This window comes from Blennius ocellaris (genome assembly GCF_963422515.1).
Source record: "Blennius ocellaris genome assembly, chromosome: 9".
Lineage (NCBI taxonomy): Eukaryota > Metazoa > Chordata > Actinopteri > Blenniiformes > Blenniidae > Blennius > Blennius ocellaris.
Window position 1 is genome coordinate 22,832,666 of NC_137658.1, and position 23,849 is coordinate 22,856,514.

A 23,849-nucleotide genomic window follows, 5' to 3' on the forward strand; every position below is an offset into this window, starting at 1 on the left:
AAATAGCATCCCAAAACATGACAATTGTTTCAGCTCTTTTATTGCACAGTGAGTGTGGGAATGCACGTCTCCACATTCAGAAGTCAGCCGACTGTAAAAATGCCAATATATCTCAGCACTGTAGTGTATTGTAGCGTCGCTGTCAGGTGTGTCTGGGCCATCAGATACAATCTAATTAGTGTAAGATTTAATTGATTAGTGATGGAGGGGAGTGGGGGGGGGGGGGGGGGGGGTGGGGGGGCTCAGGTACAGACGAGGCTCGGTGTGAATGCAAAGACCAAGGGAAGCCGCTGTTAAGCGCCAGGCGGAGGTCAGAGGGCGCCGACGTGGCCGCAACAGCACGGCAGATCCAACAATGCGTGCTGTGTCAACAGTATGATCTCTGACGGTGTCATTAAGGCGGGCACATAAATACAGTCAGGCGCAGTGAGACACACGGCGACACATTTGCTTCCATACGAGTGATGGAGGAGCGCCAGCACGCCCTTGCTCTGGCCCGGAGCGCCGTCCTGCCGGCTGATTAGGATAATAACAGCATTGTAATACCGTGTGATACTTATGGAGGAGGGGAAAAAAAAAAAAAAGGAAAAGTGGGAATGTAGCTGACGTAGCAATAAAGCAAGCTGGCACCGGGTTATTGATCTCCACATTTGATCTGTAATCCAGCATGCTGCCTGGAGGCTAGACATGATCCAGGTCGCATGTGAGAGGGAGCAGCGAGACAACAGCCATTCATATGAAGCTGCTGACGACAGTGTGTGTGTGTGTGCGTGTGTGTGTGTGTGTGTGTGTGAGAGAGAGAGAGAGACAGAGAGAGAGGGAGAGAGAGAGAGGGAGAGAAAGGGAGAGAGAGGGAGAGAGAAGGGAAATGGATGTGTTGACAGGGCACATCTGTCAGTGATACACAGGGAAAATGCTGGAGGAAAAGCTACTATCTGTCTCCATTACAAAAGCTGCACTGCATTCCAAATCAGACAAAAAAAAACACTCAACAGTCAGAAGACGGCGTGAGAAAATAGGTCAGCTCCTCACCGGCCCGGGACGAGTTACACTTTAGCAGCTCTCTCTTTTTTTTTTTTACTGTAGCAGATTTCTGCTGTCATACAGTGACATCTAGTGGAGAGTTACTGCTGATTTTGACAAGTCAAGTCACTTGCATGAGGAGCAGACAACAGAAGAAAGAGTAACTTATAATATGGCAAATTTAGTAATAATTTTTTTCGGTATAAGTTCTTAGGATCCATTGAAAATATGTGGGAAGCACATATCTATTGTAACTTTCCTGTGCAGATTACTGCAGTAATCTGAACTTTTTAGTCATAAAAGGACGAGCCGACAACAAAGAAAAAAGTATGACTTGTATTCTGCATAATTCGGTTCTATATATTGATTATATATTAGATATAAGGTATGATTTTCTTGTGAGAGAAATACATTTGAATGGTTTTATTTTTCCTCAGAGCGAGTTGGTAACAGATTAACTGGATGCTGCCACAGAGTTTCTGAAGCTTGCTAACATAAATTCTTAAGACCTTCAGCAACTGGAACGAAGCACAGAAAGCGAGTGGCCTGGCCTCGACATGTTTTTATTAATATTTGCTCAAAAAATTCGTTTTTACAGCTTTACCAAGGTTCAATTCCACAGCACACAAAACAGAACCAGTGCAAATCAAACAGACAGAGGAGTTTTCTGCTCCTGATATCTGTAGAACATCAGTGAACATCAGTGAACACTACAGTCTGATATTGTAGCTTGGAGGAAGACTTGCTCACACAAGCTATTGAATCCTGGGCAAGACTGAATCTAACAAGGCAATGCGGAACCCTTCTTGCTCTGCTCTCTATTTACAATCCATTTGTTCTGACGTGCAGCCACGGAGCGCCACGCTGCATGCAGCACTACATCCTTGCACAGCTGGCACAGAACCGTCCTTAAATCAGCTGTTCTGCGTCACAGGAAGTTCAACGAGAAGATCAGACAAAACTAAAGATTACGGAACGCTAATGAGGGTGTCCTGAAGACGTTCATTTGAGAGTTGCTTCATCTTCACTTGCTGTGACACTCACACAAATAAATCCAGTTGGAGAGCATTGGAGAGCCCTTCACCTGCACACCGCCAGCTGGTGGAGGCCAGCCCTTTGAAGAGTGTGTGTTAGCATGTGCCTGTTTGTTTGTAGACCACATGTGTGAATCTCCGTAGATTAGAGCAGCGGCAGGTCTCCTTTTGTAGCTTAACCTGACTGTTTATGCACGTGCCGGCAGATCGGAGGAGCGCAGCCAAGCAAGCGTGTGTGTGTGTGTGTGTGTGTGTGTGTGCGTTTGTAAACTCACCGTACTCAGCCCGTAGGTGCTCTGGAATGTGAGGCTCGTAGCCTTCTTTTTCAGGAACCTCTTCAAAGTCGTCATCATCATCGTCGTCGTCGTCTCCAGCTTTCATCTGATGAAGAGCAGCTCCGCTTTAGCTCACAGTCAGCTTCATTTCAAACACAACAGGAGCACTTTGAATTTTTTTCTTGACTTTAAAAATAGCGCATCTCACGTAGACGACAGAAACCCTTCAGTTCACCCTCATGTTCCTCATCAAACATACATCTGATGATGATACAGGTACTTCATTGATGAACCCACAATAAGAAAACACAACAAAAAAAAACTCAAACCGAACTACGTTTCTCCTGGGTGAATCATGGGTTTATACTGGAATGGCAGTATCATTAAAAAAATGTGGTTCTATTTCATCCTTCCAGACTGCCAGAGGTGGTGCTTTAAGCACGGGATGTTCCATCTTGCTCATGCACAGGTCGACTAATTATATCAACAAAGTCACCCGTGAACTCTGGATGACCCGGAGCGTCTATATCTATCGGCATCTTCAGGTGATCTGTTCCTCCTATCTTCTCACGATTGTGGTTATGATAGCAGGTCTGTATTTGCTATTCATGGCTTGTTGCTCATAGCTAAGGTTGGCACCTCAACTATTCTCGTCCGCTCGGAGCTGTGACTCACTGTTTTCCCTTTTCAAGTGTGGCTAGGATACCACAGTACGTGGCAGGTACAGATGCTGGGAGCTATGGCTTGGAACAGCTCCCTCCAGTGAAGCCTGCCCGGATGCACACTGCCCCCGGCCCAGTCCCTCAGCGATGCCTCAGTACAGACATTAGTATTTAAGACCAGGGAGTTGGGCAGGCTGATGTCGATGATAAGTTGGTAACACATCACCAGGTCTGGCTGGCACAGTCCCCCCTATCCAAGTCATGCCACAGAACACCACATTCTCTTCAGGTTGTTCCAGGCCAGACATTTGGCCCAGTGGCATCGCAAGCCTTGGAGCATAGTGTGCAGGTTGGTCAGGCAAGGCAACAGTTTGCCAGTCAGCGGCAGGTCACCCACTGCTGTCCGCTCGCATGTCTGGGCAGTGCAGGGGCTCACAGACCACTGTGCCAGGTTATCGGCAATGCTGTGCAGCAGCACGTTCATATGCTCAGGGGCCTAAGGGTTCTGGACCAAGTTGCCGCCCCCTAGGGCCCTAAGAGGCAAGGGAGGTAGAACCTGAACCTCAGGGGCCGAGAGTTGCACTCTTTTCCCAGGAGCAACTCCGCTGCTGGGAAGAACAGACCACAGACTCTTGGGTAGTGTCCACATTATCCAGGGGTTACACGTTACAGTTCCGACGTCAGCCTCCTACTTTCAGCGGGATCAAACGCACTGTGGTCAGATCCCACGAAATCCCTCGTGCTATGTCACAATGTGACCACCCTTCTTGCCATCGAGCTAGTGAGACCGGAGGCTTGCCTCAGCGGGTTTTACTCCCCTTACTTTTTTGTGCCCAAGAAAGCGGGTGGATTTCGTTCAGTCCTGGATTTAAGGGGGCTGAAGGGTTTCTCAAAGTTCTCCCCTTCCATATGCTGCGTGAGGCAAACATCCTTCAAACTGTCTTACCTGGAGACTGGTTGGTGACAGTGTATCTGAAAGACTCATACTTTCATGTTCCCATTGCCCCTCATCACAGACAGTTCCTTTGGTCATGGACAAGGTTTATCAGTTCAGGGTTCTACTGTTTGGGCTCTTTCTGGCCCCATGTAAATTTGCCCGGTGTGTGGCAGCTATTCTGTCACCATTAAGGCCTCTTCAGGCTACCAATGTCTGCGAGTACGCAAGGTACTCGTGAGGTCAGAATCGTCATTCGCCCCCGTATGCGAGTGTCCGCTCCAACCCTTGTGCGGGCCGATCGCGCATGCGCCAAAGCCTACCGGACATTTGTGCGAGGAGATCCTCTATCTCCTTGTCTGAAGAATTACTAATTAAAAGCAAATCAAGATAGCCACACGGCTGAGAACTGTAGGAACGGTGGAAAATGCTGGACAGGAGAAGCGGAGATATTTTCAGGATTGTTACGTTATGAGATGCGCACAGAAGTGAGCCCAGAGTGGAGCATGGCCACAATCGCGTGCGCCCCAGGGACACTGGCGGACACTTGCGTACTCCCGGACACTCACAGACAATGGCAGCATAAAAAGGCCTTTACTGGCCAGCAGAGTAACTATACTCCACTATCTGTATGACTGCTAGGCGTTGAGCAACATTGCGGCTCTCCTCAGTCACATGGGCAATCTCGGCCTCAAGGTGAATTATGCCAAGAGCTACCTCGTATCCGGAAAGGTTGCGAGGTATATAGGGCTGGTGCTGGATTCCTCATTAATGCGGGCTTCCCTCTTTCCAGAGCAGGTGTCTGCTATCTTAAGCCTTCTACGGCATTTCCAGTGCGGGAGCCTCCTGCAGTATGGCTCGATCTTGTGACTCATGGGGATGCTTGCCTCGACATCCATGGCTGTACCACTTGGGCTTCTTACCCTGCGACCCCCTCTGGTATGGGTGAACAGCCTGCAATTGGACCCCAGCACTAATCGGCTGCTGGGCACCAGCCACCAGGTAGCTCTACACTAACAAATGGAAGCTATTTGTGGAGTGGTGTATCTCTCACAACGAGGTACCAGAGACATGTTCAGTGGTGGCTTACTGCGTTTCCTGCAGTCCATTTTTGACAGAAACAGGACTATTTCCACCTTCAGACTGTATTTGGCTGCTATCTCGGCCAGTCATACCAAGGTGGATGGCCAGTCAGTGGGCTCGCATTATCCGGTGAAGCAGTTTCTGAAAGGGACTCAGAAGCTGAGACTAGTCCGGGTCCAGGAGATGCCATCATGGGACTTGCAAACTGTCATTCGATCTATTTCCCAGCAACCCTTCGGGCCGCTGGGACACTGATTTAAAGAGGGTGTCTCTCAAGACAGCCTCCCTACTTGCTGTGACAATGAAAAAAAACATGTTGGGGAGCTGTGTGCTCAGTCAGTGAGCCAGGCATGTTTGCGCTGGAAGGCTGATGGCTCTGGAGTGAGTCTGAGGCCAAATCCTTCATTTTTTCCCAATCGGTTACCCCCTCATCATGTGAACCAGCCTATCGAGATGGTTGCCTTTAGGGGGGAAGGGCGTGCCATCAATGCTGTTGTGCCCCACACTTAAGGCTTACATGGAACTGATGGCTAGCCTGTGGACAGCCTTTTCATCTGCCATGGAGGCTGTAGAAGGGGGACCGCGCTTTCTAAACAGAGACTCTCTCACCTGGATAGTGGAGGTCCTTCAGTACGCCTATCATTAACTAAGCATCCCGGTGCCTCAGGGCATAAAGTGCCATTCTACAAGAGGCATGGCTGCATCACGGGCCGCCTTGAGGGGCGTTCCCTTGCAGTACATCTGTACTGCAGCGATCTGGTCCTCATCCTGCACCTTTGGACGTTTCTATGTGGTGAATGTGGCGGGTGTCCAGTCTGTGGTAATGGCTGAATTGTCCAGTTTCAGGCCCTTGAGTAGGTGAGGATTCTTTGTGACCTTTCTAGTATAAATTGTTCAGTGTTAATGCACCACCTCTGGCAGTCTGGAAGGATGAAACAGAACAAAAGTTATGTATGTAACTATGGTTCTATGAATCCTAGCTTTCGTCTTCGCGAGAAGATTTTGACAGGAATGGATCACCTGATGACGCCGGTAGATATAGACACTCCGGGTCAAGATATTCACTTTATGCTGATTTCTTAACAATTTTTTTAATATGTGTAACTTTTTGCCACAAAGATGGAGGGTTAGGAGAGAAACTGACGCTTGACGTGTGCTAGTTTTAATGCTCGTTTATACACTCAAAGGTTGTACCTAATAGTGATTTTATTCAGGGGGGAATAAGAAGCATTTTAAAAAGACTTTTTAATAAAACACATACAGGAAATCTACCTGACGTATGGAAAACGGCAGTAATCTTACTGACAAAACGTGTATCAAGCCGCCACACTTTGAATTTCAGATTTTACTTGCAGCTAAAAAAATGGGAAAAGAGCCAACTGTGATCCCATTTCGAGATCAGCGTTTCAAATTTAAGTGGAAATGATCGAGAAATGAGGCTCAACTCTTTGCTGTTATGTGTAAGGATGAGATGGACAAATGTCGTGAAAAAGTTTTATCCTTCCTCAGGGTTCTGAGGAAAATTGCTTTAAACATAATTGGATGTGTTTGTCATGAACGTGAGGACGCTTGATGCGCACAACCAGGCAAAGACATCAAATAACAACACACATAGAGCTGGCACATCCCTGTTCTCTCGCTCTTGTGTGTGTGTGTGTGTGTGTGTGTGTGTGTGTGTGTGTGTGTGTGTGTGTGTGTGTGTGTGTGTGTGTGTGTGTGTGTGTGTGTGTGTGTGTGTGTGTGTGTGTGTGTGTGTGTGTGTGTGTGTGTGTGTGTGTGTGTGTGTGTGTGTGTGTGTGTGTGTGTGTGTGCTGCTATCAGCATAATGCTAAATTTATGGTTTTTAATTTTATGCCAAGGCTGTTAGCCATTGGCTGGGCTACAATGCAGAACACAACACCTCTTATACACACACACAGGGGTCATTTCCATAACACAAATGTGTGTGTGTGTGTGTGTGTGTGTGTGTGTGTGTGTGTGTGTGTGTGTGTGTGTGTGTGTGTGTGTGTGTGTGTGTTCTTCTACTCCTTTCACAGCTGAGGACACACACCAAGACACACGCTCCACTTTAGCAGCATAATAATCACAGTGATTAGTGTTATGAGGCGCAGTAAAATCGAACGTTAAACTAACCTCATATTCCCAAGGGCCTCTTTTTCATTAGTGTGTGCGTGTGTGTGTGTGTGTGTGTGTGTGTGTGTGTGTGTGTGTGTGTGTGTGTGTGTGTGTGTGTGTGTGTGTGTGTGTGTGTGTGTGTGTGTGTGTGTGTGTGATAGAGGGCTGCTGTGTGTGCCACTGCTGATAAAGCCCATTAAAATGTAAGAATTAGTTTACAAATGAAGAGTCCTTGAATGATCAGTGAAACCACCACCACCACCACACACACACACACACACACACACACACACACACACACAGCTGAGCGGTAGGTCGGAGTCAGTAAGCCGTGTCGCAGAACCTGTGTGCACTGTTTGATCCAGCACATGTAGACCAATTAAAAGGCTTCATATTACAATAAGCAGTGTTCAGTTAACAAGCAGCTCAACAATTAAAGTCTAATTAGCTCTCATTAATCCTCCTCCCCTTCCCTCTGTGGGGGGTCTGGGAAGGGACGAGGCATCTTTATGATTTGAAATGTACACACGTATGGAGTGAAAAATAGAATCAAGTACAATTAAATGTATATTTTATGGAGGCAGCTCTCAAAGAATAAAGGATGCACACAGACGGAATTCATATCCAACGCTACATTATCATTAAAAATATTTGGAGTGCACACTCAACATGAATGTTAACATGATGGCGATCGGACCGGCCGACGGCACAAAATGGCAGTCTGGCTTCCATCAGTCTGCCACTGAGACCCGAGGTGAGATGGTCGTGATTTTCTGGAGCAATTGTTTTTGTTTTTTTTTATGAAAATGGACATTTTCCTATTGTATACTCTGCATCACAACCAATAAAAACTAAAGTTTAAATTCAAAGATTATTATGGCGACTTCGCTCATCACACTCTCCCATTCACACACCACATGAGGCTGTAGCCATGCCAAGGTGCCGTCACGCCAACGGGAGCAGTTTGAGGTTCAGTGTCTTGCCCAAGGACACTTCGGTACGTAAGCAGGCAGAGATGGGAATCAAACCTGCGACCTTCCGATTGGGAGACGACTCGACCAACCGAGCCATACCGCCTCGTAGGGTAAGTAAGTTGGACACCGCTAAATACTGTATTCTGATTTTTTATTACTTTTTCACTGGAATATGTATTTCTACATAATTCCAAATTCAATCATAAAACTGAATATTGGAAAATATTGATGAACTTGTTATAATTTACCTTTTAATCCCGTGTTTTTAGACAATCCATCCATGTCAATCCAGACTCAAACAATTTATTGAAACCTCGAGTTTTCACTACATATTTATTCCCCACAGACTATTTCTGTTCATTCTGTTTATTTCAGCTGCCGCAGATAAACACAAGTGTAACATTTTAAACACCAAAGCAAACTTTGTCCATTACTCCACTGCAGTGCTGCACCCCTTCATCCTCGGAGGACGATGAATCCACGCACGCACCCACGCGCAGGTTTCGTGCTCGTCTACTTTAATCCCGGCTGGTTTATTCTGCTCTGATCAATGACCTGAGACGAAGAAGTGATCGCCCGGCTGGGAGAAAATCCTGCCCTAACATCATCCCTTTTCCCCCCTCTTCCTGCCTCTTTGTCTCTAATTCACCTTAATTTAATCCTGATAGCATCGGGTGCTGTCGGCCGGCGTGGCAGAGCTGTAAGTCTCGCAGCAGAATTAGCTTTCCTCCAGAAACATTTTGCTGACGAGTAGCGCAGGGTTCGCTAAAATATGGCCTCCATTCCCGGCGTGTCGTCTCTGCTGCCTGGCTGGGTGAAAGGGTGTGTGTGTGTGTGTGTGTGTGTGTGTGTGTGGGGGGGGGGGGGGGGTCTATTTTGCATTTTAACCGAGCTTTGGTTTATTCTCTGGGGTGAAAATCACACAGTAACACAGAGGAGATAAAAAAAAAGAAAAAAAAAAAGAGGCTTCGTAAACCCAAACTCCAGATTTAGCCGACAAATTAGAAGGGATGGGGAAAGTAAAGTGCAGCCATGTGTCAGTGTAATAGGAAAAGGGACAAAACAAATATTGGTAAGTATAACATTAAAAACAGGAACAGATAGAAATAAAAAGAGTTCCTCGGTGCGGCAGTATAAAAAAAAAAAAAAAGTTGTTTATGTAATGCAGGGAGATGTGTTACTGTAATGGCAGTGTTTACTCACAGATAAAAGAAAGGAGATTTCTAATGGGAAAAGAGCAAGAGGAAGAAAAATAAGCAGTGCTTTAACAACCAAATAAAAAGCGATGTGCTGGAATCGGCTGCTAAAAGAACGGCCATATGTTACCTGGGGAATAAAACTGCTGTGATGGCCGAGGAGGCCATCTAACGAACTGAACATCGGGGAGGAAATGGGCTGAAATCACGTCATGCTCTCCATTAATCTGCTACTCCACAAATAATCCAGGACTAACACATTCAATTCACTCTGACACGATGGATATTACAGGGGTTGTTGTTTTTTCTGCCACTAACACAGCAAGATACAGCCGGCTTTAATTCACAACGCTCCATTAAAAAGGCCTCGACGATCATGACATGTAAATAGAAACAATTCCATTCTCACTCATTAATTTTCCTGTGTTATGATGCGCCAGATAAGCCGACATTAGTCATGAAGTAGTAAAATCTCTTAATTCCAACATAGAAGTTGTTTTTGTTCTGAAAAGCATTGCTTCCCGTTTTTTTTGGTTTTTTTATTCACATTTCACAGATTATTGCAACTGCTAGCTGGTGGCTAAATGTTTAGCTTTAGCTGGTGGCTACTTGTTTAGCATTAGCTGGTGGCTAAATGTTTAGCATTAGCTGGTGGCTACTTGTTTAGCATTAGCTGGTGGCTAAATGTTTAGCATTAGCTGGTGGCTAAATGTTTAGCATTAGCTGGTGGCTAAATGTTTAGCATTAGCTGGTGGCTACATGTTGTGAATACAGAAAATGTGTTTTAATGTGAAGTACAATTTGACATAATGGATGAGCGCTGCTAGTTTTACTAAAACAAGCTGAGCATTGAGTTGGATCTTCAAAAAGTTACCCCACCCCTATGGCTGGATGTGACCCTCAGATGGCCCCGCCGGGGCCCGCCGGCTGTATGTTAAGCCCCGTTTCCACCACACAAAAAGTGCGGGAATGGACTGGTATAGTCTTTTAGGGTTCAGGTTTCCACTTACAGAATTTGGGATTTTCCGGAAACAATCACGCCAAAGGTTGACGCTTTCCCGCCGCCCTTCCTTTGAGGTACTCAGGACCATAGAACGGGTCTGATTTTGAGGAGCCGTCTGCTGATTAGTCAGTGATTTACTACACGCCTTCAACATTTTAATATGTCGGCTCTATGAATCCTCTGTTGTTAACATATTCAGCTTTGCACTTGGTTGTTTGGTATTTTGTTTTTCTTTGCTGTGCAACTTTCATGTTGGTCCTGAATGAGCAGAGGCAAGGCGGGAACGGAGGCCGGGACTTCGGCGGCACAAAGCCGGTTCGACTGGCGTTCGCTCTCTCGGAATCAACACAGAAGTTGTAGCTGCAGCTTTGTGGCTACAAATATTTTTTTTTAAAGTTAACTAAACAACTCGTGCAAAGTGGAGGACGTAAACAACAACAGAGGATCCATAAGGTCCAGATCTGCCGACCTCGGCTGAGACGACTGCTGCAACGTCACATATCTGCGGAGCTCTAAACCCGCCTACTTTTTAACCTATTTTCTGCGGGGAAAATGCACACTAGATTTGGCTCCGGCTACGGTACGGATCAATTACACTTTTTTTTTTTCCCACAGACGTTATTTGAACAACATTACTACATGAAGATATACTGACATTCAAAATTTGTTCTAGAATGGGCCTGCCACATATACTGTAAGAAAACAGTGAAGTGCCATAAACCACGTGCTGCCATAAAGTGGTATCGGGTGTTGGGGTATTGGTGGCAGTTTTACGAGAAAGATTACGAGTACTCATGGTTGGTAACGAACCGATACCCGATGCTGGTATCGGTATCGGTGCAACCCAAGTAAGGACAAACCTGAACGTGAGCTTCTGCTCACTAAAAGCACTCTGCAGCCTCCACAGGTGTGTGTGTGTGTGTGTGTGTGTGTGTGTGTGTGTGTGTGTGTGTGTGTGTGTGTGTGTGTGTGTGTGTGTGTGTGTGTGTGTGTGTGTGTGTGTGTGTGTGTGTGTGTGTGTGTGTGTGTGTGTGCGTGTGAACCCCCAACGCACCCTGCCCCTCCACCCCCCCTCTTCTCCATCTCCTCAAGTAAGACTCTTATCCTTCATAAAAACCATGTGAGGGCACCGCCTCAGACAACTGCTCCCCTGACTTCATTTGTCTCTTGGCAAGTTTGATGGCACTGCATTTAAAAACCCATTCAATCTTATAAACCAAAAATTAAATGTAGTCGACTGTGATGGGCACTGAGTGCATCTGCTATTTATATGCTAATGTACATTCAGCCTGCCAAGGTCTGGCAAATTATTACTGCACAGCCATAAGTCAGGACTATGGCAGGGGAGGAGGAGGAGGAGGAGGAGGAGGAGGAGGGGGGGGTTAACACTAACATCACACAGGGCAGGAGCAGGAGGGGCGGCAGGTTAAACAACACAGGGCGACATCGGGGCAGGCAGAGGAGGAACAGCTGGAGGAGAGGAGAAGGAAGGAGGAGAAGGAAGAGGAGCAGCAGGAGGAGGAGGAGGAGAAGGAGGAGGAGACTGAGGAGAAAGAAGGCGAGGGGCATAATAGGAAGAGGAGGAAGAGGAGAAATGGAAGAGGAAGAGAAGGAAGATGATGGGAGGTGGAGAGGAAGCGGCAGCAGTAGGAGGAGGAAGAGGAGGATGAGGGGACGGAGAGGAGGAGGAGGAGGAGGAGGTGAAAGAGCCTGAAGAGATGTCTCCATTGTCTGCTTTGACAGGTTAATATAGCTTTCCACCTGGCCACACACACACACACACACACACACACACACACACACACACACACACACACACACACACACACACACACACACACACACACACACACACACACACACACACACACACGCATATGATTTCGTTCTACATTTAAGCTGAAATAGAAAACGTCTTTAATGATGCCATTATCGCACGACAGTTCCTGTAAGCGAGGACGACTTGGAAACAGCCGGCTTAATGAACACATTATACACAAACGCTCTTCTAACCACGTCGGGCTGGTGTCATGTATAGTGTGCTTACTGTAAACACCCCCCCCCCCCCCGCTTATTTACAGATTTTCCATTCAATTTTAAACACCTAAAATTCCTTGGGTGCTCTAAACATTATCGAGGGGGCAAATTTACAAATACTAAATTCAGCTGCCCTTACAAAAGATATCAAATAGGTGGACGGCTTGGTTCACTGGCCAGGTTCCATTTGGATTATCCTCAATACTAATCTCAATCATTCACGTCTTTGAAATCAACCAATCAACCACAGTTGCGTGTTAGTAATTCATACCAAAGCGACATCATTAGACGTTTTTTTGGGTGGATGAGCCAAGGCTTACATATGTTTATGCAGAAAACACGATTTGTGTATTTGTTTTTCTTTCACACCTCATATCGACAACTGTCAATATTTTACTGACAGGTCAATGGAGGGTGTAATTGCCTCCGTGAAACAGGTGCCTCAATTTTGTTCAAATCATCCGGCGGGTCAGATTTGATCGCTGGTGAACCAGTTTTTGGGGGCCGGCGGGCCGGCGTGTTGCCTCTGGAGTCGACGGAAACTACATTTAAACATTTCACTTAATAAGATTTTATGAGTGATGCTGGAGTTCATCTTTAAGTGACCAATAACTGATAAAAGATTCCAAAACATCTCGCCTCCTCCTCACACAGTTTTGTGATTTTGAGTATCTTTACCTCAAATCAACATTTTTTTATTCTTTTTTGTAATGTTCTTAAAGCAGGCTGTGATATTCTGAGGTGTTTCTACCACCTCTCGGATCAGCCGGCGTTCACATTTGGAGACACAGTGAGCTTAACAGTGATATTCTGCCGTAATCATTCTCCCGTCCCGTCTAATCTACGGCTGCGCACGTCCACCCTGATTGATTCCAACATATTTACAAACTAATTAGGCCTCAAGCTTCCCCGCAGAGTCCGACCTGCTTGGCCTCTGATTCGCCGTGACATCCCACATCTCTATTACCACCTTGCGCTTTCCATTCATTAACAGCGCCAAATGATCCCCAGGGATCCTGCCCTGATCTATGCCTCCTCCTCTTCCTCCTCCTCCCTCACTCTATTACCCCCCCCCCCCCCCCTTCCTCCTCCTCCTCCCCCCTTTGTCTCTGAGGAGCAGTCAGCTTATATGATGTATAAGGTGACATCTTTATTTCACTAACATAGCCTGGCAGGTCTATTAGCCAGCCCCGGAGATTCCCAAATCTTTCTTTCTCAAGCAGCTTATTCTCAGCTGTCTGCCCCCCCCCCCCCCCCCCCCCCCCCCCCACTGCCAGGCTGTCTCAATCTGTGATCAAAACAGTCATTATTATATACGTTCTGCTGAAATTACCCGCAGCTCTGCTCGGTTACTGCTGCTGGGACCGCTCCGAAACTGGAGTCTGCAGGAGGAGCTGAGCTGCTTCAACAAGAGGCTGGTTCTCTCACTGAAATCTCTTTCATGCTAAAAAAAAAAATTCAAGCGACACTGAAACGGTCAAAATATTTGGGCTGGACCGGATTATTGGAATATTTAGGCCCTTTGGTTCACTTCCATGTTGGTTTCGTAACGTAACGATCCCAAAAAATCCCCGCAGAGGGTCAGAAGTTTCACCTTCCCTTAGCAGCAGAGAACATAACCGACCACAAGAGTCTCCAATCTGGTCCCACCAAGCAAGGAGGTTATCAAGGATTTCTACCGGGTTTTTTTGAAAAATTATATTGTATTTTGCATCAGAATGTTTCATTAAAATTGGCTTTATGTTGAGATTGTAATCGTTTTCAGTACAAACTGTTTGATCTTGTAAAAATATAGAAATAATTTCCTTCCATACACTGTGACCATGACAAAACAACTTTGAAGTGTAAATTTAAAGGTTATTAAAGCAATATTTTACCAGTCTGGTTGCTCAGGATGAAACTGAAACTGTATGTGGTCCCTGAATTGAATTAAATCTTATTAAATAATTATTTTGTATAAATTTTATATACATATATATGTATTCATATTCTATACATCTTGTATTAGTTCACTATTGCTTCGGTTCGTTCAACATCAACTGGTCCTACAATTTGTCCTCATGACCCGTCCCTTCAAAGAGGGGGACACCTGTCTTCAGGGGACGCCTCGCCTTGGATTGTAGGGCGTCCCTACATCACAGGTTTTACTGTCACAAAAATGTGGCTTTCTTTACCTGGAATACACAATTTGTTCTAGAATAACTGTTAAGACAGCCTAATTCACACACATTTAGCTTTAAAATTCACCAGAATTACAGTGAATCTGGTGGGAAGACGAGTTTACGGGAACATTTTCTGTTGTCTCAATTTGAACTTCTGCAAACACACAAAGCTTTTTTTTTTTTTTTTATGTTTTCCGAGTCTGAAAATATGAATTCTATGATCTCTTATTTAAGTGCATCATGATTTTACTAACTTTCTTTTGTTGTTAATATCTGAGAGAAATTTTCTTAGATGGGGGCTTTTTCCTCTGATATGGCCGTTCACCATCTCCTCAATATTTTATGTTTTTGTGCTCTTTAAACTGAAATTAATTTGTCTTACACTTCCTGAATACCACAGCGTCCAAAAACATATTTACACACACAATGTCAGTCCCAGTGGGTCCATCACTTCCAATTTGCCCTCCTCCTGGAGCAGAGTGTAATTTAATACAGCGGAGTCTGTCATTGCTCTGTCTCCCTCTCCCTCCAGTCCTGGAGGACACACTTGGGGTTTTTCCCTCAATGTCTCTACGTTCTTAGCGCACATTCGGACCCGACACTCGCTGCTTTCACCCAAAGTGTGGACCGCAACACGGGGCGGGGGGGGGGGGGGGGGGGGGGGCAAAACAATAGACCTGCTGTATGCAAATGTGAAGGATGCATACAGCTCGTCTCCATCGCCTGCTCTGGGTGAAGCGGAGGTGGAGGTGGCTGTTAACTGCACCACAGACGACATCAACTGTGGTTCCTGAAAGAACGGCCACGCTGCTTCTCCAACAACAAGCCCTGGATCGCAACTGACATCAAAGGCCTTCTGGACCAGAACAAGAAGGACAAAGGATAAAGCAACCCTGCTGAACAACTTCTTTGAGAGGTTTGACCTTCCTCATTCGCTCTCACACCAGACGACTGCACCCCCTGCAGCAAAAAGTAGTTGTTTTTTTTTTTCCATCCCTAAGGCGTTTACTGTGGCTGGCCATGCAGTGGAGCATTGTCTTGCATAAAAAAATCATGGTCTTCTTCAAAGATACAGACTTCCTCCTGGACCACTGCTTGAAGAAAGTGGTCTAAAAAACCATCAGTCGGTTTGGGAGTTGACTTTTGAGGCCATCTTCAACCCGAAAAGGTCCAACGAGCTCATCCCATAGCAGTACCCCACCTCCACCTCCACCTCCACCTCGCTGGCTTCTGAGTCCAGGTGGAGCTCAGTGTCCGTCACTGGTCCATCCATCTGGTCCATCAAGAGTCCCCTCTCATCTCATCGGTCCATAAAACCTTTGACAAATCTGCCTTCAGATATTTCTTGACATTTCAACTTGTGTGTTTTGTTGTGTGGTGGTGTGGTTTCAGCCTTCCTCACCTTGGCCACGTCTCTCAGCACTGAACACCTTGTGCTTCTGGGCACCCCGGGGGGAGGTTGCGGTTCTAGAATCTGGCCGCACTGGAAGATAATGGGTTCCCTGGTCGCTTCACCTTTTATTCTTCAATCTTTGACAGTTAATTTGCGTCTTTTTTTCTTCTCTCAACACGTTTCTTACGACCCTATTAGCTATTTGCAACAAATCATTCGATGGTTCTGTGGTCACGCCCAAATATCTTAGCATCCCTCTGAAAGACTTTTCTTTTTTTTTTAAATGTTCCGACTTTTCAGAGTCCATTAAAACTCTTTTTCGGCCCGTTCTGCCTGAGGAAGAGAAGCTGCCTAATAATTCTGCACACCTTGATATAGAGTGTGGATCTCCTTAGGCCACACCCTCGCTCATTACGCAAATACACATGGCCTGGTACTCTTAAATCCAATAAGCACTCAAGTTTATACAGCTTGAAGTTGGGGAAAACGTGCATAAAGATTACGAGACGGCCAAAATACTCACTCGCCTAATAATTGTGCACACAGTGTATTTCAGGGAGGAGAGACAGAGCAGCCGCACGCCGCTGCTCCACGACTGAGAGGATGAATGTCTACATGAGAAGGAGGGAGGGGCGGAGAGGGATAGTCTTTCTTTTTTTATCTGCGGGGGGAAACAGGCGGCCACATCCATTGTGCCGTGATAAGATGGGTTATCAGCAGTAAACAAGGCCCTGGCCTGTATGAATGGGGCCCTCAGTGACTGAAGACACTCGTAAAAACAGATGTGTTTAAATAAGTCTGCATGTCTGATCCCGAGGAGCACTCTGCAAGGAGGGAAGAGGGGAAAGCGCCCGAGGATTTTATAGAAACGCCGCCATTAAAAATGATTTCCATTGCCGGCCTGTGGTGAACTCTCCTACGGAGGAGTTCCACTTTGGTGCCACTGCAGTGGGCGCTGCTTCACGTGCTTTTCCACCGAAAAAGGACCGGGGCCAGTTCAGCATTACTAAAAACAACTGAAAATAGATTTGAAAATGCAAGCTTTTACCCTTAGTTAAAACAGGGAAGAGAAATTGCTACCAAAAGTAAAATATTGAGCCTAAAAAAAGGTCAAATGGTTGAAAAATATTGGAAAAAAAGCTACAATTGTTCAATATGGAGCTATTATATAATCGCCATCTTTTTTTTTAGCATCTGAAGCAATGCTTAAAAACTCAAAAAAGATTACTTAAAAAAAAAAAGTTACAAATCCAAATATTCCTAAAGAAAGAACGAAAATAGCTAAAAGCAACTTAAAAGAGTTAAAGCAGCTGGAATAGTTAAATCATCTAATCAGCTAAAAGTTACTTAAAAAGAATTCACCTGAAAAACAAAGCCCTAAAGCAGCTGAACCGGTTTAAAACTGCTATGAACAGATTTTTTTTTAAAAAGGACAAGAGAATAGACCAGCTAAAATAATTGAAGGAGTTTTAAGTTGTTAATGAAGATGTCAAAGTTCTTAAATTAAATAACTGGAACAGTTCTGGTGAACACAGTAAAAACTCTGCATGACGGTTTTAAGCTCTTAAAGACACGGGAACTTTTTTTTAATGTTCTTGGTTCATTTGAAGAAAGATTGTGTCACTTTGCCTCAGATGTTTTCTGTTTTGTTTTGTTTTTTAAAGAAGCATCGCTATTCACCCCACGAGTTGCATTTCTCCTCAACACCACAAGATGGTGCACATGAGGAGAATTAGTGCACAACTCTCATTCAAATCCTATTTTTAATAAAACTTAAAAGAAAGCAAATGCGAGTATATTTTCTCATTAATTTGACGTTAAAAAAAATCCTCCCTCCATGGTAATAATTTAGAGATCGATTCAGATTGTATGTGTTCCATTTTAACTGTATATTTGGTAAGACGCTGGCGCTTGTCATGCACGGTGCTCTGCTGCTCCCTGGTGGTCAGGCTTCGTAACAACACCCACCTCATCCGCTCTGTGTTAAAAACTCTATTTTTTGTTGTACATCTGGAAGAGATTTAATGTTGAACATACGTCCACGCTTCTGAAAACTTACATCGAGGCCCCTTTGTAGAAAATAACAGATTATATTGGGAAAAGGTTTGTGTTGAAGGACTTATTTTTGGCTTCAAATAGTGAACTACGCAGGATCAGGTCAGTTACACTGACTTCTGTAGATACAAATAGCACAAAGATAATTATTCAAGTATCAAATATGAGAAGAAAAAAATCATTTAATCCACATTTTGAATCCTTAATGATTCAAAGAGGATGAATACACACATTTCAGAAGAGCAACGTGCTACCAGGATGATGTTATTTTGACTTCGGAGCAGTTTTGATTCATTTTAAATAGTCAGTCAGTCAGCTGTGGTGGTTTTCGGAAATAAAGTGGATTTATTTTCCACCAGTTCAACTGACCGCTTGAGAGATTACTTGTGAGTACTGAGATGTTCACGGTAGAAAAGCTTTATAGAGACTCCTTGAAATCAAATCATTTGAAATCAAATTTATGATACTAAACATGTAAACTAACATTTTTGCTCCAATCTGACACGTTTACAATTTGCGTACAATTTGTATACGATTGTTCATTAATGTGTGTCGTCTCGATTAAATGAATAAACAAATAAATATTATACTACCCGTGAATATTGCACTGTATAAACATCAATTCAATTTTCACCAAGTAGAATTTAGGAATACAAACGATCCCAAAATGTCCAGGAAGAGAAAAATGGATGCAGAAGAAAGGATGTTTCATGAACGATGGGAAGGAGAAAACATGTTTGTGCTTCCAGGAGAAAAAAAAGAGTTTGTCTTCAGTGTTCTGAGGAGAGTCGGTTGTCAAAGAGACAATATTCGTCCACATTTTGGCACCAAGCAGAGCGAAGTATGTCAAAGTTAGACTCAACAGAGCAACTAGCTAATATATTTTTTTCATATCTATGCAAATACAAATGTAATATTTGTAATATGAATAAGTAATGAAGTCGGAGTTATTTAAAATTGAGGAGTGGTTACATTTATTTTACATTCTATTTATTTACATTTATACTGTCTTACAGTTACATGTGGCCCTTTGAGGGCAGCCATGATGCTGATGTGGCCCACGGTGGAAATGAGTCTGACACCCCTGCTATAGAGGCTCTAAGCCTGATTGTTTGAACAATCACAGGCTGGTTCTGCCGGGTTCCTCTGAGGCTTTTAGGGTCAGACCCTCTCTGAGGACCTGGTGTCGGTGTCAAATAACCAGGAGCTGCAATGCAATTGTGGGACGTACCACTCTGCGGACCCTGGTGTTGTAGTCAATGTGAAGCTCCTGGTGTTTTTGCAGAACAGCCTCCAGAGACGTTTTCAGATCCAGAGACCTCCTGAGGAGCTGATGGTTTGCTCTGGACCGGGTGAACACCTGCACACACACACACACACACACACTTTAAACACACTGCAGGACGACGGTTCGCTCCCCGTGTGACGGAGGACCGACCTGCACCCAGCTCTGCACCGCCGGCAGGTGTTTGGTGGTGATCAGACGATGGAGGTCGATCACCGTGGAAACCACCGGCTCGTTGTCCTCCGTCTCCTTCAGGTGAAGACCTGCGTGGCGACACAAGGATGAACTCGGTCCGTTCTGCCAGGATTCCTCATTTCATCCTCATTCGGACAATTTGGTCAATAGAATGGCGAAATAACCTCACAGCCTATTACCTCACTTTCAACCGCTTTGAACTACAGCTTTTATGAAAAAGCCCTTTTTTATTCAGAACTGTATTTTAAACACGTGATCATTTTTCTTATTCTGAACATGACAGACAGCCGCTTGTCTTGTCTTGTCATTTCAAAAATGTCGTAACGTGTCAACAAATGTGAGTGAACTGACCAGGGCTGAGGTTCAGGTCCAAACTGTAGGAGTGAGAGATGATCCCAGAATTCCTAACGAACAAATCTTTATCGGGTGGCTCCTCCTCTTCACCCTCCTCCCTCACCGGACTCCTCTCGCCTCTGCTCAGCTCCTTGCTGCAGCAGGGCTGCTCCTCATCTGGAGGAGCCTCGTTGGTCCTGAGAGGAGCTGGACTCGGGGGGTTACTGTCCTCGTCTGGAGGACCCTCTGTGGTCCTGGTGGGAGTCGGGGGGCTGCTGTTGTCCAGGGGCGTGTCTGTGAGGTTGAAGTCGGGGAAGAGCAGCTTCAGGCAGCTTTCCATCTCTGTGAGCGTGTCCTGGATCTCCTGCTGGGACTCTTGACAGACAAACAAGTATTAATGTGAGGTGGACACGCGGGACCCATGTGATGTGGCTGAGGTGGTATCTACCCTCCATGTCCTTGGTGGCCACCTCCACCCTCTCTCTGTAGAGCCTCTCCATCTTGGTGCATCTGTCCTCCTCCCTCCTTCGCTCGGCCACTGTCCGGGCCTCCACATCCTGGAAGTCCACCTGAAGACACACACACACACTCCAAGTCGTACAGGAGTAGAAATATCGTGATTGCATTGCCGTGTGTGTGCGTGAGCCTGTGTGTGTGTGTGTGTTTGTTTCTCCTCACCTTCTTCACCTGCTTGAGGAAGTGATAACCCAGAGCCAGCTTCTTGTAGGCAGAGCCGTACGCCACCTGCCACGCCTGCACGGTCTGGATGGCCAGCACCTTCAGCTTCCGGGACACTTCTTTCGGAGGAGGGAGGGGATTCTCCAGGTCCGTCTCCACGGTCAGCTCCAGGAACTCCTGCAGGAGGGGCAGGGAGGAGCATAGAGGTGGTGAGGAGCTCCCTCGGAGGAGGAGGAGGTGCATCACTCAGCGACACACTCACCTGGAAGTTGTCCACCAGCAGCGTCCTGAAGTGGTGCGATCTGGAGAAGAGCTCGCTGGCGATCTGGAAGGCGGAGAGACGGATCTCGGCGTGGTCCTGGTTCAGCTGAGACATCACCGAGTGATACACGTGGTCGATACAGTCGTTGGAGACTCTGGGAGAGGAACACAGGGGTGAGGTGAAGAGGGGGAGTGAACCTTGAGCCGGGTGACGATTTTAAAGAACAAACTCGGTCTCCTTGTTAATCTCATTGGGCCTTAAAAACAATGAAAATGTTTAAAGTTTTGAAGGGAAATTGATATTTTAATGTCACGTTTCATAGTTTCGATACAAACAGCTAAACTATAAGAATCAGCTTTGGCTCCAGTGACCACTAACGTCAGCGTCGTCCTACTTGCAGATCTTCTTGAGCTCCTTCATCTTGTCCTGGTCCGGCTGGGGCTGTCCCGACGTGGTCACCTCCTCCACTATCTCGGAGATCCGCTCCCTCTGAGACGGATCCATCCCTGAACAGAAACAATAGAAGAGCTCACAACATCTCTGACAAGACAAAGCAGATTCACTCTGAACCAATTAACCAGGAACCGCAAACAACTTGCCAACAAATCCTGCGGCTCAAAGCCATCAAGTTGGAAAAACTGGCACAAAGATAATCACGCATCCTTATTAAGTAAACCTTTGTTTGTGTTTCACTGGATGTGGTGTGTTTCTGTAACCCGTGTTTTCATTGTGCTTCAAAATGTGAGAAAAGGGGGATAAACCCACCATGACAACATGACATCTATGGGACATGAACTGGTCATGAACCGTTTAAATTATACCAATTACAGTGCGTGTGAATGAACATTCCCATGTAAATATGTACGTTATTATAGTCAAGTTATAGCTAGTTTCCTGGCAGCCGCATAAACCAATACAACGCAACATAAACTGGAGATTAAAGAGCTAAATGACAAAACAAGATATTGTCATGGGCGTTGTCGCTGTCAAAATGCAACACGTAACCATACAGTGTGTGTATATTGGTAATATATGTCGTTTACATGCTTTATATTTGGTATATAAATACAATATAAAAGACTTGCGTGAGCTAGCTCAGAATTAACATGCATGTTGTTAGCATTAAAATGCTAATAACATGTAAACATTGTCAACTTACCTGCTCCTCTCTCGTTCTAGACCTCTAAACCTCTCCGTTATTAACTCCGAGTCTCATTTTAGCCATGACAGATGCGGTTTTGGATTATTTTAGGTTGTTTAGTGAAGCGTAGGACCACAGAAGAGAATTTATTGTCAGCAGTCTTATTTCTACGAGCTCTTCCTCGTCTTCTTCTTTCATTTATTGGCGAGTTGCAAAACAGCTTTCAGGTGCATAGCGCCACCTACTGCACGTGAGTATGTAGCGTCACATACTCACTTTTCTTCTTCTTCTTCTTCTTCTTCTTCTTCTTCTTCTTCTTCTTCTTCTTCTTCTTCTTCTTCTTCTTCTTCTTCTTCTTCTTCTTCTTCTTCTTCTTCTTCTTCTTCTTCTTCTTCTTCTTCTTCTTCTTCTTCTTCTTCTTCTTCTTCTTCTTCTTCTTCTTCTTCTTCTTCTTCTTCTTCTTCTTCTTCTTCTTCTTCTTCTTCTTCTTCTTCTTCTTCTTCTTCGTTTTACGGCAGTTTGCATCCATGTATGTTGCATTGCCGCCATCTTCTGGTTCTACCTCTCTCTTGACCTTATTTCGGAAGGCTGCCCCCTGGACTCTGTGAAGGAGGTGAGCGACAGGAGGGTGGTAGTTAAGGCCACCTCCATCATGGACAACACCACCCACCCACTGCACGGGACTGTAGAGGAGCTGAGGAGCTCTCTCAGTGGCAGACTGAGACACCCTCAGTGCAGGACGGAGCGCTACCGCAAGTCCTTCATCCCCACTGCTGTTAGACTGTACAACCAGACTGTAAAGTAACATGCAACAGTATGTGCAATAACCCCTGCATCTACGTCACTAATTGACCACTTGTTAGGACTGAACCTGCATTGCCAACACTGGTATATTTTTTTACTATAGTATTCTTGTCTTTCCTAATCTCGGGTGTCCTTAAGAGCAGAATGTAACAAGTACATTTCTCCATTGTGAGATCAATAAAGGCTTATCTTATCTTATCTTATATGATCTTAAAAAAAACTGTATGGCCCGTAACGGCGATCGAACCCGTGACCTTCAACTTATTAGCACCACGCTCTAACCAACTGAGCTAAAAATTGTGTTTTTCAGGTGTGGGGAAAAAAATGGCTTTTGTTTTTCTCGTTAAGTTTCCATTTCACCGTCAAAGTTCTGTGTTGCCATCTAGTGGTGAAGAGTATTGTAGCGATCACGGAGTTGGTCGCTGCAGGGCATGATGGGAGTTCAGGTTATGTGTTGCCGGAGGGTATTGAGGGTTATTGTTGGAATTGTTGTGTGTTGATTTGTGCTAGTGTTGTGTTTTTGTTCCTCGATTCAGATAGTTCATTATTTCGTCTAGTTTATTTTGGTTTTGTTGGATGTTGCTGTTCAACCAGGAGTGCGAAATGTGTAGTGTGGAGCCTCATCCTGTTATAACGATGAGGCTTCAATAGTCGCTTATTGTATTTCCATGTGTAAAACTTTGTTTTTCTGAATCTGCTAATTAGTTCTTTCAAATGTCTGTCACAGAAACATGGAGAGAATGACATGGGAAGAGACCACACATGCACTGAGGAGCCTTGGAGGAAATATAATGTTCAAATAAACAAATAAACAAAACCTACACTGCCTACATCCCTTATTATACTTTCTGTTGCACCAATAGTCTGCTATATTGTATTTCCCTGTGTAAAACTTTGTTTTTCTGACTCTGCTATTACTTGTCTTTCACTGTCTGTCACAGAAACATGGAGAGAACGACATGGGAAGAGACCACACATGTACTGAGGAGCTCAGGAGGAATTTTAATGTACAAATAAACAAATAAACAAAGCCTACACTGGCCTACTTCTCCTCCATGATGTCGTACCACAGCGATGTAATCTGGCTGTTGTGACTGTGCTTTAAATTGCAAACAATTAAACAGACTGGTATCGCAAACCAAGTAGCCCGGAGCTAAACCGGAAGTGTGATTACGTGCATGGTGCCACCCACGCAAACTTCCGGA

The 23,849-nt window shown here is 45.1% G+C and overlaps 1 protein-coding gene across 1 annotated transcript in view; it reads right to left on the bottom strand.

Annotated features, from left to right (window-relative positions):
* Positions 1-21,997, bottom strand: part of uvssa (UV-stimulated scaffold protein A) — a 33,107-nt gene extending 11,110 nt beyond the window's left edge. The window contains exons 1-9 of the mRNA XM_080502623.1: positions 21,859-21,997; positions 21,094-21,205; positions 20,700-20,853; positions 20,438-20,614; positions 20,208-20,328; positions 19,778-20,134; positions 19,385-19,494; positions 19,178-19,306; positions 2,333-2,438 (exon numbers count right to left, since the gene is read on the bottom strand). Of these exons, the coding sequence (XP_080358749.1) occupies positions 2,333-2,438; positions 19,178-19,306; positions 19,385-19,494; positions 19,778-20,134; positions 20,208-20,328; positions 20,438-20,614; positions 20,700-20,853; positions 21,094-21,203 (1,264 nt within the window). The 5' untranslated portion in view covers positions 21,204-21,205; positions 21,859-21,997. The remainder of the gene's footprint in view (positions 1-2,332; positions 2,439-19,177; positions 19,307-19,384; positions 19,495-19,777; positions 20,135-20,207; positions 20,329-20,437; positions 20,615-20,699; positions 20,854-21,093; positions 21,206-21,858) is intronic.
* Positions 21,998-23,849: the final 1,852 nt, after the last annotated feature.